Source organism: Ochotona princeps, chromosome 9, assembly GCF_030435755.1.
Source record: "Ochotona princeps isolate mOchPri1 chromosome 9, mOchPri1.hap1, whole genome shotgun sequence".
Classification (NCBI taxonomy): Eukaryota; Metazoa; Chordata; class Mammalia; order Lagomorpha; family Ochotonidae; genus Ochotona; species Ochotona princeps.
Window position 1 is genome coordinate 78,692,129 of NC_080840.1, and position 17,282 is coordinate 78,709,410.

Sequence of the window (17,282 nt, forward strand, 5' to 3'; positions counted from 1 at the left end):
CCACAGAACTTAGTTTACTGACCCCACATCCAAAGTACACGTGACCCCCCTGCCACAGGCACCCACAGCCTGAAAGCTCCCTGCTCCCATCCTGCCTTACCCTCACTGCCCTTGCCAAGACCATAGACCAGTGCCCCAACAAGGCTTTCTCAGAAGTCTCTGCCATGCATACCACAGGACCTGGAGTTCAGTTCACAACTCTGCCGACACTGCTAGAGGAATCTGACACACCCTTCTTGGTCATTGGTTGTCACCCCGGTGGAAGACGTTCAGCTTACAGCCATCCAATATCACCACCACTGACTTACTGGACACACACACAGAGCCACACTGTCCCGCCCCACCCTCACCACACAGACTGCCCCATCCCGCCATCACTCACACAAGCTGAATAAATCAGTTCCATTTCATAGTGAAAAGAAAAAAAATTCCTAGCTGCTTGTCACTACCTTGTCTGGATCCAGCTGCATCCAAGGAATGATTTCCTGTTTCAGTTCCTCTTCATGTTTCTTGGTGTGTGTCCTCATGATGACTATTCTGTTTCTGAAGCAGCTGGCTCCTTCAGGTTCCAACTCCTTGACAAGGACAAAAACCCAAATATCAGGGAAAAGAACTAGCATCCTGTCTGAAGGTTGCCATTTGCACCATTCTGAGACAACTGTCTCAATTCATCCACACTTACTCCCAGTGTTAACTCTAAGTCAGCACCCAGTCCTATTCTCTATGTAAGGATTGTTTGCATATTATCCTGTTAGACACCACCTAACCCTAAATGCATTTTTGCATATCATAGATATCAGAAATAAAAGAAATGCAAATTATGTCTAAGGTCTTTGGCACAAGAGTTAGGCAGGCAGTTGAGACAACAGTTCCCCATGTTGGAACAATTGGGTTTGAGTCCTGGCTCTGCCTCGGATTCCAGCTTTCTGCTTATGCACACCCTGGGAGGCAGCAAGGGATGGCTCAAGGGGTAAGGTACCTGCCACACCCGTGCGAGACTCAGAAGGAATTTCTGTCCCATGGCCCTGATCTCACCCAGCCCTGGCTGTTGCTAGCACAGGGGAGTAACCTAGGATGAAAGAACTCTGCCTCTGTTCCCTTGCCTTTGTCTTTCAATGAAACAAAATAAAAATCCCGAGTAAATATGCTCATAGCAAGGTGTCATTCTAATAAGTTTTATTGTCTATCACAATAGCAATGCTCTAACATAAGCAGTATTATCTCTGTGAAGGCAAAAGGTAAAGTATACATGGACATTTATAACCAGTGCTCCTAAAATGGAGACACGAGTCTCTAAAGTTTATACTTTTAACAATTAAATGTGATGACTCATTTATACCTTTAGAATAAATCTCATTTTCCAATGTGTTCATTCTTTATGAACTACCAGGTCAAAAAACTAGATGTGTCATCCAAGGAACAGACACACACACACAGACATACACTCACACACACAGGCATACACACACACAGAATCTCAAAAGTGTGTGGAAATATGAGCTGTGTGGAATAAGTATGATTTTTTAATGTTTTTGGCATAGAAATAAACTTATACTTTTATTTTCTTTATTTTTGAAATATATTTACATATGTATGTATCTCTATGTATAAACACATGCATGTACACACAGTCCCTAGCGTTCAATTTGGTACACATACATACACACCCCTGGATTCTTGATCATTCTGACCAAAGTTGTACTATAGCATCATACATATGCTTTCCTGAGAATATTGAAGGTCTTAGGAACTCCAGAGTTCTCTATCTAAAAAAATATAAAAACATAAAATTAAACAAAAAGTATTAATTGAATCCCACGTGCAGGTGCTAATCACCTGGGCATTTCCCGTTCCGAGGTGGCTTTGTCCTGTGCTGGCCTGTGAGTGGTGTACATGGGTGAGCGTGTGCAGTGACAAAGTCATCATCCATTAAAGGACACACTCCTCCAGATGTTTGCATCATTCTTTACAGCGTACAATAAAAGTAGAATTAAAACAGAAACCAAGATGGATTTGTCTCCCAAAACAATGATGTAATGTTGATTTTACAGGGACAAGTGGACTTGGGGAGAGCTGGGCATGAGTTTACTGTCAACCAAACATCAAGGACGGTGCCATGCAGTGGAGCAGGAGCTGATAATATCTGCACTGCACACAGATGCCTTATTTCCCTCCTAGTCTTTATTATCAAACACAGTTCATCACTGCTTTTTTAATTCCTAATGTTTACTTCTTTAAAGATTCATTTTTTTTGTAAAGGCAAGTTTATGGAGAGAATTAAAGACAGAGAGAGAAATCTTCCAGCTTCTTCTTCATTCCCCAGATGGCCACAACCCCTGGAGCTGAGCTGATCTGAAACCAGAAGCCAGAAGACAGGAGCCAAGAGCCAAGAGCCAAGAGCCAAGAACTCCTCTCAGCCCTCCCACATGAGCACAGGGTCCTGAAGTGTTGTACCCGAACCAGCTCTAAGGCAGCAAGAAGGCCTCTGTCCCATGGACTTCAGCTCAGCTAGCTAAGGCTCTTACCCCGCAGGTGGGCAGTAAGCAGGCAGACAGTAAGCAGGCACGGTTAGGGCTTCAGCTCTGTGGGTTGCTGCAGTTCGTGAATCCCGGGACAGTGTTACAGCTCAGTGGGCACTGCTGAGTTGTTGGGCCATTCGGCATCACAGCTCTGCAGGCGTCTCATCATCACAGGGTCAGCGTTTCAGCTCTACAGGCAGAGATGCCCAGTGGCTGTCACGGCTTTGAGCAGTAGCAAGCATCTGCTGCTGTGGTCACCACGGCTGCCTCTGCCGCCCCGCTGCTTCTGCCCCCGCAGTCATGGTCATGGTCACTTTTGTTGCTGCTGACCCCCTTCCACCACCGTTTGGGGATTCCCGGAAGAATCACCAGGAGTCAGATGTTGGGAGGAACATTTATTCAAACATGCCCAGGTCTCCAGAGAAGAGCAAGATCTCTAGCACCCCCACCACCCCAATTTTAGGACTTTTACACAGAAATCAGAACATCGGAGGGTTAGCATTTGGTATTCTCTATTTGCATGAGAGCTTATATTTAGGATACACTATTGGTTAATCCAAAGGTTGGTGGGGACTTTCTATCAGGGAGAGGGGGCAAGTGTCATGGAGGCTGGATGTTGCCATCAGGGTGCCTGAGCAAATTGTCAAGTTGTCAGGCCTTGGGTTCACATAATTTCTTAGCACAGCAAGCAAAGCAAAACTTACCGAAGCAGAGATATGTAGCAGTTAGCAATGAGCAGTGGGCAAACGGTTAACATTTTGGTCTTTAGGTTCCTCAGAGGCTTTGGCAGGTAGCTGCAAGGGAAGTGCACCAGCCAGGATACAAACTGCCACCCACATGTGATGGGATCGCAGCACATGTGAGGTGAGGACTTTAGCCACTAGCTACTGCACCAGGCCCATGGCACCATCTTTTCTAAGGCCCTCCTCCCCACCCACAGAACCTCCCATGATGCCCACACCTCCCTGTTGCTCTGCCTTCTGGAGAGACAGCTGACCTGCTTCCTCTGCCCTGACCTGCATAAACCACAAGACCTGGTGCTCCTTCCTCTTGAGAGAGGCTCCTGAGTCAGGTAAGAAACCTGTGGCCATGCACCTGCCCGTGCTGCCCTCTGCACTGGCTTCCTCTCTGATCTCAACCCACTGTGCCCTAGCTCTCAGTCAGCTTATAGGCCCACATTCTGAGCTACTGTCTTTCTCTACAATCATCAGTTCAACGACAGTACCATGTCCACAGCTTGAATTTTCTGTGCATTTCCCTGATTTCTGGACAAGCTGCCAGCACCCTGAGTTAGCACACATCCAGAAGGAAGGACACTGGCCCAGAAGCAGCCTGCACTCCAGCTGCTGCCTCTACAGTGCTCGCCCTTTTGAATCCTCCAGTGTATGTATTTCTTTCCTGAACTTCCTGTGTGTTTTGTTCCAGGGCAGTAAGGATGTAAGTCACTTAGAAAGCCTGGAACATCTTGGCATGTTTCTGGTAGGTCCAGACTCCCTGTTTTGATATACTCAGCTCTGTGCTGAGGACTTGCGTGGCCATGAGCCTTGATCCACTCATCCACTCCCTCTCACCTGTCCTGGTCCTGAGGGATGTAACCAGCTCACACACAGTGCACAAGAAAAGGAGAATTGATGGTGATTGAAATCAAAAAGCAAAGTTTACATTTTGACTGCTCCTCCTCTTTCCATTGAAAATCAGCCAATAATGGTTGACAATAAACCAAAAAATTGTTTCTGAATTTAAAAATGAACTTGAAAGAGAGGTCACCTAACAAGTTATGAAATCTGTTCCCCATGTTGATTTCTTCAATTGTCATAGAGGGCTTCTTAGAGTATGTTCAAGTGCAGGTAGTCTAATTCCAAGTAAAAAAATATTTTTATTTAAAGGCCACATTTACAAAGAGAATAAAAAACAGAGAAACATCTTCTACCTAGAGGTTCACTCCTCAGCTGGCCACAATGGTCAGAGCTGAGCTATCTGAAGGCAGGGGTTCCTTCTGATCTCCCATGTGGGTGTGAGGTGCCAAGGCTTTGGGATATCCTCTACTGCTTTCCCAGGGCATAACAAGGAGCTAGGTGGGAAGTGGAGCAACCAGGACATAAGCTGGTGTCCATATGGGTCTGGGCACATGCAAGGGAAGGATTTACTTACACAGCCATTGTGCCAGACCTAAGAAGAAGACGTTTAAAGCAAATTAATAAATGAATTTTCTGTATTGAAGTTGGCTGCTCTAAATTTATTGTTTTTCTTCTATTCTCTCCTTCTTTTCTTCCTTTCCTTCTTAAGAGTCACAGACAGAAAAGAATACAGGAAGTTGAGGGCATGGAGAGAGTGACAAGAAAAGTTCTCTCTGCTGGCTCACTCCACAAATGCCCATGATAGAACTACACTAACCCAAAGCCAAAAGTCAGGAACTCTCCATAGATCTCCTACAAGGGTGGGAGGGGCCACAGTACTTGAGGACCATCATGTGCTGCCTCCCAGGCACATGGAAGAAATGCAGGATTGGAAGCATCTAGGAGCTGGAATGCTGGCACTGTGACACAGAATGCAGGTGTCCCTCACAGGGGCTCAGGCCACTGTTCCACAGCACAGGCTGAAAAAGCCAGTCCTTATGCAAGTCGGGGAAAAAGCAGTTTCTTGGTGAGCAACAGAATCCTTCTGACATCTGAAGGCCAAACAGGAGAGAGAGGACCCCATGAGACACGGAGGATATAGATTCGAAATACAGAAAGAGGTGGGCTGTGGCTCAGTAGCTAGGTCCCAGCCTGGGACACCTGCTTCCTGATCAGGGGGAGTGCCTCGTTCTAGTCTCAGCTCTGACTCTTGCTAAAGTGCACCTTGGGAGACAGCAGGTGATGGCTCACACACTTGGGTCCCTGCCACCATTGAGGCGACCTGGATAGAGCTCTGGTATTCTAGCTTCAGCTTGGCCCAGCCCTGGTTCCTGAAGGCATCTGAGGAGTGAGCCAGCCTTTCAAATAAAAAAAGAAGATAAATGAAATTTCAAAAATAGAACAACACAACACTGAACTAAGGACTCTCTTGACTCCTTAGTGACAAGTGTTGCTATTATGTCAGAGCCACAGCAGCCTCTAGCAGCGGGGAGTGCTGGCTTCTACTATGATCAGCAAGCTTTGGCAAACAAGGTCCCCAGCTGCATTCCACTAACACTGAAGAAAGCACCTGCTCTCACTGGATTGGGATCTGGAAACCTGGATTCGGAATTTACGACAAGTGGCCAAGTGAAACTTAGCATATCTCTTATGCATTAATATATGGCTCAGTCATTCTCTATCGTACCCTGAAAAATGTACAATTATGTCATTCAGCTGCAGCTGATAGGCAATGTGCAAGTGACAAATCAAATCCCGCTGGGCAGACTCTGTTTCTTCTTAGGGAAGAGCCTGCACATAAGAAAACTGAAGCTATGGTGAGGCTAGGGTAGCCAGGAATGCTGGCTGATGTCCTCTGTCCACATCATTTTCTGAAGGAAGGAACCACTGAGCCAAGTGGATGTCTAGGTAGAGGTCTGGCCTGTAGCAGCTCAGGGGCTGCGCAGCAGAGGAAAGCAACAGCAAAGGTCAGAGAAGGAGTGGGTTTCAATAGGCCACCCTAAGAATCACCCTTTGTCTGTGGGAGATTGGATGTTATCAGGTGAATAAAAAATTCCTGATGGGATCAGATTGTGTTTTCACAGAGAGCAGGCATCAAACCGGCAGGATGGAGGCAGGTGGTCCATAAGCAGCAACTTCAATAAACAGGGCAGGAAGTAGATGGGAGGAATGTGGGGGCGGGGGGCATGGGGAAGATGCTGGTGCGTTGGAGGCCCATGGGAAAGAGTAGGGCGGGTGAAGGTAGGTAGGAGACCGTGGGGGACAGTGGGTGAGGTGTGTGGGAGTCCTGTGAGGACAGTAGGGAAGGTGAGGGTAGGCAGACTTGAGTCTCAGATAACTGAGCATGAGTTCCCAGAAAAAGAGACTCTGGGGCAATGTTCAGCTCATAGGTTCCTAACGGGCCACCTGCATCCCATACTGGTGTGCCTGCTCCAGTCCTGGCTCCTGAGACTCGAATCCAGTTCCTTGGGAAAGGCTATCCTGAGAGCCAGCAAGAGATGGCCTCAAGCCTGTGATCCTGAAACTCACGTGGGAGACCTGGAAAAAACTCCTGGCTGCTGGATCTAGCCTGGCTCAGTTGTGGCCATTTCAGGACTAAACCAGTGGATAGCACATCTCTCTCTGTCATCCTGCTTTTTAAATAAATAAAAAATTCTTTTTTTTAAGATTTATTTTATTTTTATTACAAAGTCAGATATACAGAGAGGAGGAGAGACAGAGAGGAAGCAGAGCTGCCGGGATTAGAACCAGGGACCATATGGGATCCCAGCACATTCACTGCGAGGACTTTAGCCACTAGGCCATGCCATCGGGCCCAATAAAAAATTCTTTAAAAAATCCCTGCAATACAAAGCTCCAAGAGTTCCAGGTAGAGCCCATGTGCCTGGAAGGCACCGAGGACAGAAGCTCCTGCTTCCAGATCTCACCCCTCATGCCCCTGTATCTCCATCCTCAACAATATCCTGTATTGGGTCCAGTGCACTGGCTCAATGACTAAATCCTTACCTTGTAACCACAGGTGTCCCAAATGGGTGCTGGGTCATGTTCAGGCTTCTTCACTTCCCATTCAGCTCCCTACCTGTGACCTAGGAAAGCGGTAGAGGATTGCCCAAAGCCTTTGACTTTGGACCAATATGGGAAAACTGAAGGAAGCTCCTGGCTTTGCGTCAGCTCAGCTCTGGACATTGCAGCCATTTGCCGAGTGAACCAGCCGATGGAAGATCTTTCTCTGACTCTTTTTCTCCCTGTAAATCTGCCTTTCCAATAAATCTTAAAAAGAATACTCCTTATGATAAACCAGTAGCAATGCGTTTCCCTGAGTTCTGTGATCCATTATAGCAAATTACTAGACTTGAAACGGGGTTAGGAGAAGCCTGGTTTTGTCCCCACGTTGAACAGAGGCACTTGTGACTGTGATGTCTGTGCTGTGGGTCATTGCAGGTCACAATCAAGTGAAGTTATGTTTGCAACTGCTTATGTGAGGGGGAAACCACAATTTGATGTCAGAGAAACCATTTGCCTTCATTCTGAGCTCAGAGTAGGACACAACAGGACAGCTCATGGCCTGATTGGAAGGGCTCAGCCTTCTGGACAGTTCTATGGAGAGCCTCACAGACAGAAGGGAGACTCTTAAGATTTTCACAGTGCAGAGGTGGAGATCAGCTGGTGTCCCTCAGTCTGCGTGCCCAGTGAAACATGAAAAGTCAGGTTTTTCTCTTGAGAGCTTGCTGGTCACCATGTGAGGAAACACCTGAGGGGAGAGGCTAGCTTCTGCTTATTTATGTATTTATCCCATCAATGGTTGAAGTGAGGCCATTTTTGGTCTTGCTCTCAGCATTCAGAATGCATGTGGGGGCAGGTATAGCGGGGTAGAGGTGTGGGTATTAGCATCATGCTTGTTGCTACTGAGAACACCTGCCAAGCTCCCGTGTGCTCACCTCTGTCCTGTGTGCATTCCACGCACGGTGTAGGACTGGAGTCAATGCGCACAAGGAGCTCATGCTCTTCCTTGTTTTGGCAGAGCAGGTGTCAGCCTCTCACAGCCTGCCACCAGCTGTTGCAATCCTGTCCTTCTCACTTTCCAAGACCAACACTGACTCCTTCTCTTCATTCTTCAGGGTTCTCCCCTGTGCCTACCTCTTCACTGTGAGCTGATAACCTGGATCCCTAAATAAGGACCAGGGATCTAGCCTGCCCTGGAACAACTCTGATCTGATCCTATCAAAGAAACATCTTGGTCTCTTTCCTCATCTATCTCTTCCCTCATCTACTCCCAACACCCTCACCTTAAGACCATTCCTATCCACTTGGTGCCCTAGGTGTCCACTCCATCATCCACAGTGGCCTCTTTCTACCCTGCCTCTAGCCAACTTCAGGGTATGAGCAACCTCACCCACACTCCTTCATGGCCTGGATTTGAAGCCTCCTGTCATCTTACTCATGCTTCCCATTGTCTGGCTCTGCAAACCCAAGACCCACAGCCCCACTGCCCAAGCAGGGACTGTCTGCCCCTCATCCTAGCACCTTCCCATTGATTTTGCTCATTGTATTGTCACATCTCTCCTGTCCCTGTTCACACCTGTGACTGCTTTGCTCCGGTTTCTGATGGTGCTCACTTAGTAAAAGCTTGGTTCTGGTTGAATCGAGTTTGATCTGCCCAGGCCTGTGCTACTCACTAAGCTGCTGCACATTTGAGATACCCATCTCCAGTGGGATTATGTGACATGGTCGTCAGATTACATTCCCATCCATTTCTTCCTTTCCCACTCACTTGAACCTTTGAAAAGCTCCTCAATTCCCTCAACCCACTCAAACCTTCTTCCTGGTCTTTCTCTCAGGTCATTGCTTCACTTGCTTATTCACTGAGAAAAAAGCAAGCTAATGAGAATCCCACCGGCTCCCCATGCCATCTTCCTCACTAAAATATAATCTTTTGAAAGTTAGTCATGACTCTCATGTAAATGCAGATGAAGCAGGTGCACAGGGCTTATGAATGAGGCCCAGTGCAACGGGATAGTGGCTAAATCCTTCCTTGAAAGCACCAGCATCCCACATGGATGCTGGATCCTGTCCAGGCTCTTCCATTCCCACCCAGCTTCCTGCTGGGGGTCTGGGAAAGCAGCACTGGATGGCCCAACGCCTTAGACCCTTGCACCCATGTGGGACACACAAATGCAGCGTCTGATCAGCTCAGTCCCAGACATTGCAGCCACCTGGAAAATACACAAGCGGACAGAAAACTCTCCTGACTCTGCATTTCCAATAACATTCATATTTTTAAAAACAGGTTGTGAAGCTCACTTCAAACTTGCAGGATTAGAATTGTTGGATGTTAATACCTGTAGGTTTCATAATCATTTGGGAAAGCTTTCATTGAAAAGCAATGCAACAGCCATCTTCTGCCCATCAGCCCAACCCTCCAGATGGTCCCAGTAAGGCAGCAGGGCCAAGCTGAAGTCAGAATCCTGGAAGCTCAGGCACATCTCCCATGTGGGTGGCAGGGACCAAAGTGCCCAGGCCACCACCTGCTACCTTGCCATAGGTGTCAGTAGGAACCTAGATTATAGGGGGAGCCAGGAGTGCCATCACCCCAACTTTCCCTGCTGTGCAATGATGGACTCAAACATTTTAGCCCAAGCAGCCCTGGCCCAGTGTACCAGACCCGTTCACTCACTGTAAACACTTTTCAATTCAGCATATGCACCCAGCCTGCCGACTTCAGATTTTTAGCATGACTCATTAACTCAGTTCTAAAACAATCCATCTGACAGGGCACATGGCACACTTGAGAGATTTTTATACAAAAATAATGCTCTTACCTTTATTGAAACATAGGGACACAATGGACAGTAACACAGGACAGAACAGTAGAGCAGCCAGTGGCTGCAGACAGACTAATACTCCTCATCCTCATCCTCTCCCTCACCATAGTCTGCTGCCACCTCCTCATAATCCTTCTCCAGGGCAGCCATGTCCTCGCGAGCCTCAGTAAACTCTCCCTCCTCCATGCCCTCACCCACGTACCAGTGAACAAATGCACGCTTGGCGTACATGAGGTCAAACTTGTGGTTCAGACGAGCCCAGGCCTGGGCAATGGCTGTGGTGTTGCTGAGCATGCATGCAGCTCGCGGGACCCTGGCCAGGTCTCCACCGGGCACCACAGTGGGAGGCTGGTAATTAATGCCAACCTTAAAGCCAGTGGGGCACCAGTCCACAAACTGGATGCTCCGCTTGGTCTTGATGGTAGCAATGGCAGCGTTGACGTCTTTGGGAACCACATCCCCACGGTACAACAGGCAGCAAGCCATATATTTCCCGTGGCGAGGGTCGCATTTTACCATCTGGTTGGCTGGCTCAAAGCAAGCATTGGTGAGCTCTGCTACAGAAAGCTGTTCGTGGTAGGCTTTCTCAACAGAGATAACTGGGGCATAAGTGGCCAGAGGGAAGTGGATGCGGGGATAGGGGACCAGGTTGGTCTGGAATTCTGTCAGGTCAACATTGAGGGCTCCATCAAACCGGAGAGAGGCTGTGATGGAGGATACCACCTGGCTCATGAGGCGGTTCAGGTTAGTGTAACGGGGGCGCCCAATGTCGAGGTTTCTCCGACAGATGTCATAGATGGCCTCGTTGTCCACCATGAAGACACAGTCAGAGTGCTCCAGGGTGGTGTGGGTGGTGAGGATGGCGTTGTAGGGCTCCACCACAGCTGTGGAGACCTGAGGGGCCGGGTAGATGGAGAACTCCAGCTTGGACTTCTTGCCGTGATCGACAGAGAGGCGTTCCATCAGGAGCGAGGTGAATCCAGAACCAGTGCCCCCACCAAAGCTGCGGAACACCAGGAAACCCTGCAGGCCCGAGCACTGCTCAGCCTGCAAAAAAGAGGTTTATAGATTTGAGTGTGGATTCCCCTGCTCCAAGTCACAGTGGACTTCTTTGAAGCCCTGACGATGCACACAGAGACTTAAATTCTGCTGACCATTTGCCGAGAACAGCCAGAGAGCTTCCAGGTGCTATACATCAAAGTGCAGTCACTCCTGGGAAGGAGGGCAGGGAGAGAAAGGGCCTGCTCCAAAGCCTGTTTCAACATGAAGACAAGTCTTCATTGCTTCAGGCAGAAGAATCACAAGTCCTGCAACAGTACCTCAGAGAGTCCTCTGGTGCCCCTGCTGTGCCCACAGACGAAGGGCACCTGCTTGTCAGCTGCCAGAGCCACTTCATGGCAGGTGGCGGACCCCTAGCCTGGTGCCTGGACCTCACCAGCTCTTGGCACTTGTTTTCCTCCAGGTCTGGAGTACAGAGGGGCCACACACCTGGACCCTGTTGCTGGGTCTAGATCCAGCTCTAGCAGTTCCTTGCTGTGCAACTGTGCCCAAACTCACTCTGCATCTCAGGGCTCTCATTCAGTGAGAACTGCTATCTCCCTCCTCCCTCAGGTTTGTGGAGACATTAAATGAGGCCTTAGCATTGCATAGACTCCCCTGGTCCTGGGGAGCCTACTAATGCTGCTAAGCTGGTAAAGAAAGTGATTAGCATTGAGGCCCCGAGACCGCAGGAGGGGCTGCTCTGCTGCAAGCACACCACCTGACCCCTCACAGGCAGCCATTCCTGGTGCTCACAGCCAGGGACACTCCCAACCTGCCCTCAGTGGGCTGACCACTACACAGGAGCACACAAGGTGCAGGGCTGACCCTGGTCTGCCCAGTGTCATCCACGTATGCAAACACTCCCACAAACCTTAAATACATATCAATTTAAAGCGATCAGTGCCCCTAGGCAGGTCCTGCTTTCCAAGTCACTCTTGTGCCTGAAGCTTGATGTCCAAGCATAGGAACCAAGGGCCTTCGCTGCCCAAGTTGCTGAGAAATATTAGGGAAATGCAGGAGGCTATGAACTTGTGTCCTTCATGTTTTTGGGAACTGACTGGCTGAGCTGGGCCTGCTGTAATACACCTCCCTGGCCTGGCTTTGCATGCGATTTATGTCAATTGCTCACGAGCTGATCACATACCCCAAAGAACATGGGGCCATCTAATTGCGAAGCTCCTAATGACTAGGATCTTCACAGTGTGTTCACATGAATGAGGCTGCCTGCAACAGTCGGCCACACTCAGAAGCTCCAGGGGAGGAGCCAGGCCATGTTTCTGCTAGTCTCAGTAACACACTTGCTGTTATCCTGAGGAGGTACCTGACCCCACTCTCAGCTTAGTTAGCGTGAGTCAAAGTTCTAGGCTCTGGCTGTTTCTAATCAGGGTTGTACCTGCTTTGTGAGCTTGGGACTTTCTGTTGAACACACACCAGCCCAGCTTCTTCCAATGAGCTTGATCAGCAAGTTCAAGCACAGGAGTTGAGCACTCCCACACAAGCCATTACAAAGATGTGCTATAAAGGAGCATCTCATGGTCACACTTGTCAGCACAACTGGGAAGGCTGCTTGGAACTCCCCTGAACTCCAAGAAAGTTGACCTCACTGGACATGGGGGTCTGAGGCAGCCTGAGAAGACAGGGAAGCAGGGGAAGCAGCTGTTGCTCCTGCCCATCACCCAGGCCTAGAGGTCCAAGGAGCCCAATTAGTTCAATGGGCTACCAGAATCTCCCTCAGGTGGCAGCAATCATTCTGACAGTTTGGTTCCTCTGAGAGCCCCAAGGCAAGCACACACCCTACATCCGTCAAGCCACTGCACTCACCAGCTTGCGGATGCGCTCTTGGACAGGTTCAATGATCTCCCTGCCGACAGTGTAGTAGCCACGGGCATAGTTATTGGCAGCATCTTCCTTGCCAGTGATGAGCTGCTCGGGGTGGAACAGCTGGCGGTAGGTGCCAGTGCGAACTTCATCTGAAGAGGGGAAGCAGTTGGGCCACCTGTCACCGACCTTGCCCCTCCCCAGGGTACCAGGGGCTCCCCCAGCACAACCTCCTGGCCCTGCTCCTGGCACCCAGTGCCAGCTCACCAATGACCGTGGGCTCCAGGTCCGCAAACACGGCCCTCGGCACATGCTTGCCAGTGCCTGTGTCACTGAAGAAGGTGTCGAGGGACTGGTCTAGTACTCCAATGGGCTTTTCACTTGACATCTGGCCATCAGGCTGGATCCCGTGTTCCAGGCAGTAGAGCTCCCAGCAGGCATTGCCGATCTGGACACCAGCCTGGCCCACGTGGATGGAGATGCACTCACGCTGTGGGGAGGGAAGAGGACAAAGAAAAGGACACCCCAGATGAGACAATGGTGAGTGACTCACGCCCAAATGACTCAGTCTTCCAGGCAGATGATCACCTTCCTGGAGATTCCTCCTGCCCAGGCTCTACTTCCTGCACAGCGTTGTGCTGAAGACATAATGAAGAGAAGTTGCTTTGGGAGACCAAAGCTCTGTTAATGAGCTGCCAGGAAGACAGGCCTTTGTTTCCTAGTCACTCTAGGTATTGATGGTGGGGCTTCCATTATCTTAGGAGACCACAAACTCTTCTGCCATCTGTAGGGTTCCCCTAGTTCCTAAGGCACCCTTGCCCTTCTGGCCAGCTGATTCACTCCCATTCAACTCACTGCCCTCTTTAATCCTGTTCTTTTGAAAGACAATAGTTTCCCTCTCCTTTAAAAAGGCAGCTTAAACCAGCACAAAGAAATGCAATGGAGAAAATTCCCCACAACAGCAACTATCACTGCCTTAAACTAACTGTGGTGAGGGCCAGCCTTCTAAACTCTCCAGGGAGAGCAGGTTCATCCTGCAAAGGGTGAAGAAGGGAAAGGCATGTCTTAGCAAATGCTAAGTGTACCAGCTGACCACACTGCTAGGGTAAGCCAGGAGCCATTTCCACAACATGGGAGGATGGGGCATTGGAGAATCAACCCTGTTTCATTGACTTTCTGCTGAGCAGCCCAAAGTTACCAAATTCCCTCCAGTTTAGTAAAGCAAGACAATCACCACCAACTGCAGACTTAAGAGGGAACACAAAGGCACACTCACTGCATTGCATCAACACCAAAAGAGCTCTCATTACCTTCCCAAATAATGAGATTTCAGGCTGTTAAAAGCTGCATAAGAAATGTGCAACAGCTGCTAAATAAGACCTGTGCTTTGAGAGGGACCCAGTGCTGTGGTATGGCACCCCAGATGGGAGCCAGTTCCTGGCTACTCCACTTCTGATCTAGATCCCTGCTAATGTGCAGGGAGTTGGAGGAGAAGGGAACCAGTTAGGACACAAACTGATGCCCATATAGGATGCAGAAGGTTGCAGGGCAGAGGATTAGCCAGTTGAGCTGCTGCGCAGGCCCCCAGTCCCTTTGGTCCTAACACTGCACAACACCCCACCTTGCTTTCTGAATCACTGTTTAACCAGCAAAATGTCCTCAGGCAACTTGCTAGTGTGTGACTGGGCTCTGGCTAGCTGGTAGTCGGGGAAGTCTCAGATCAAGTACAGACTGTATTCCTCCCTCCAAAGATACCATTTGCTACCTTCCACCAGAACACACGGGAAGGTCTCCCACAGGTACTTTGACATACTTGTTTCCACCATGCCTGAGAGATGCACAGAAGAAGCTACCTTGTGTGCCACGTCCATGCCGACTCAGTTTGCCACTTTAAACATCTTATCATGGACTTGTTTTTATAAACCTGCCTAACGAAGAAAGTTATAAACGCCCCGATCAAATTAACTGTGAAAATCCTTTGCAAACACATGACAGCCTATTCCTCCCTTGTGGAGGAGTGCCCAAGCAGCTCCCTTCCCCTTTCTCCAGATGGCTAGTCTGCAAGTCCCAGGGCATGGGAGGGTCAGCGCATAGCTGTGCCAGGTAGCCAGGAAAGTAAAGCCACTTGGGAGTTGTGGGCATGGGGACCTCAGTTCCTCCAAGTCCCCAAGTCCTGAAGCAAAAGCACTCTGACCTTCCCAGGGCCGTGGCCTGGAGCAACCACCCCATCCTCCCCGCTGGAGTGCAGGCAAGACCCACCAGGCCATCTGCACCACAGTCTGCTGTGGGAGCTGGACGTCCACGATGCCCTCGCCCAAGGGGTCAGCAACCACACTCACCATGTCGGTAACTTGCTGGGACAAGGGGTGCCGGAGGAATAAAGCAGAAGGTGCCACAGGAGCTCACACTGGCTCACCAGCAGAGTCTGAGAGGAGAACTAATGATTAGGCAGCCTGTCTGCAGCTGCCTTTATAACGCATTCCCACAAACCCCACCCCCGGTCACGTGGCCAGAGTGCTGCCTTGGAACTCTGACCCAGGTGGGCAGACAGGACAGGACATGCGGTTAAAAAGTTCAAACCAAACACCCCGGAGGTCCCTCCATTCCAAGTCCTGCCCTGCAGTGGGATGGGAGAGAAGGGTGGGGGCGGAGGCAGGCCTGGACCAGGCTTGGGAAGGGGGAGCATCTGGCTGGGACTCAGCATGCTGGGGATGCAGGTGGTATAGTCCCCACCAGGTGTGGCAGCCTCATCGCCTGGAACCAGAGCAGTGGGGCATCAGTCCTCATGGCTGGCCCTAATCAACAACGCATTTTTTGATGCTTTTCTGGACCTATTAACTTGCTACCTCTGGAAGCGCCCATCTCCTCCAGGTGGTTGCAAAAATTCACCTTTGCTTGAGGTTCAGAGCACTCATTCTCCCATCTGTTATGGACTACGAGCCCTGCTAGCATGCACTTTTCAGTTTCCAAGGAGCCCAGCCAGTTCAAGGTCAACCAGGGTGAGGAGCAGGGCATAGCTGGGCGCTGCAGGTACCTCTAATATGGGAAGGTCCTAATTGGGCAGTGCAGTCAGGTAACATCGCTCCTTCCCGCCAACACAGCGAGGTGCTCCAGTGATCTGAGAACCAACAGTTCCCAGGTTGACTATGTTCAGTAACAGTATCAAGTAAAAGCTATCAAATAGCAGCTTTAGAAAACATTTTCAAAGGTTTGATGGCTACTATAGATTTGAGACAAGAGTACAGGTGTACAATGAGCCTTAAATGTACATTAGAGAAACAATGAAAATCACATGAGTGACTTGGTTGATCAGACAACTTGCACTCAAACATGTCAGTGACTGAAACATACTTCCAAAAGCAGTTGGAGATTTAAGTCATGTGAGCCAAAGAGACTTTTGTGGCGATGAAGTAATCTTCATGTAATACAGAATAAATCCGTTTCACTAATGGTTTAAGGTCTTTACACACTTCAAAATCACGGCCAATTGATAGCAGTTACCTGGTGTTTGTAATAACATGAGTTTGCCACGTGTTTTAGGTGGTTTACATATAAACAGATTTTAAACAGGTGCGGCTGGAACCACAGAACTCATTAACTGACTAGAGATACCTGTTTACTCATCTTAGGCGGCACACAGAGGCTTTTACAGAAAGATGCGATGCAAGTAACTTTTAGACCCTTTTGAATGAAGATAACAATTATAACTGATAACGCAACAGGGGTCATCAGGCTTGTGTAAGTGAAATGTTTTACTATAACACAATTTTGCACTGCTTTGCACATTGTTAGTATATTTTAAATATGGTCCAAATAGCCTTAATCAGTTGTTGTCTCTACAAAATAAAAGACAAATCCTTTGACATTTCCAGGAGCTACGCTGGAAACATCAAAGTGCCAAAGTTTAAAACTTCTGATTTTTTGAATGCCTCTCAAGGATGCCAAGAAGGCTTAAAATACCTGGTAGAAAGAGGATCTCTTTATATGACATGATACAGATGAGATTGAATTATTGACATAAAGTGATCACTCAGATACTTTAAAACTAAGTACATAACTTTGCTGATCTTAAACAATGAGAAGTTAATGAAAGGTGAAGAACACAAAGATTACCTGCAGATAAAAACACTAGCAGATGAGAGGTAGTACATCGATTTAACTTGTATCTTGAGACAATGTAACACAGTCAGAGATAGAACTTACTGGAGCTAACTAGGACATCTACTCATTCATCAGACAAAACCACTTAAAAGGAGATGCTATAATAATGTGTTTTTAAAACCTTGTCATTTTAACATAGGATCAGATTGTAATTCCATGTATCAATGATACATGTTTAGAAAATGCTGTAGATAATTCTTCAAGGGCTATGAACAATTATATCACACATAAGTCAAACAGATGTGTTTCTCTCAAATTTTTCATGACTTCCTCACCCCTTCTTTAACATGCTTGAACACTGAAAT

The 17,282-nt window shown here is 48.6% G+C and overlaps 1 protein-coding gene across 1 annotated transcript; it reads right to left on the reverse strand.

Moving 5' to 3' along the window:
- Positions 1 to 10,029: 10,029 nt before the first annotated feature.
- LOC101524930 (tubulin alpha-1C chain-like) lies at positions 10,030 to 15,240 on the reverse strand. Its single transcript, XM_058668402.1, has 4 exons — positions 15,156 to 15,240; positions 13,084 to 13,306; positions 12,820 to 12,968; positions 10,030 to 11,004 (listed from the first exon to the last, which is right to left on the reverse strand). The coding sequence occupies exons 1-4, from the start codon at positions 15,156 to 15,158 to the stop codon at positions 10,030 to 10,032; spliced, it is 1,350 nt and encodes a 449-aa protein (XP_058524385.1). The 5' UTR covers positions 15,159 to 15,240.
- Positions 15,241 to 17,282: the final 2,042 nt, after the last annotated feature.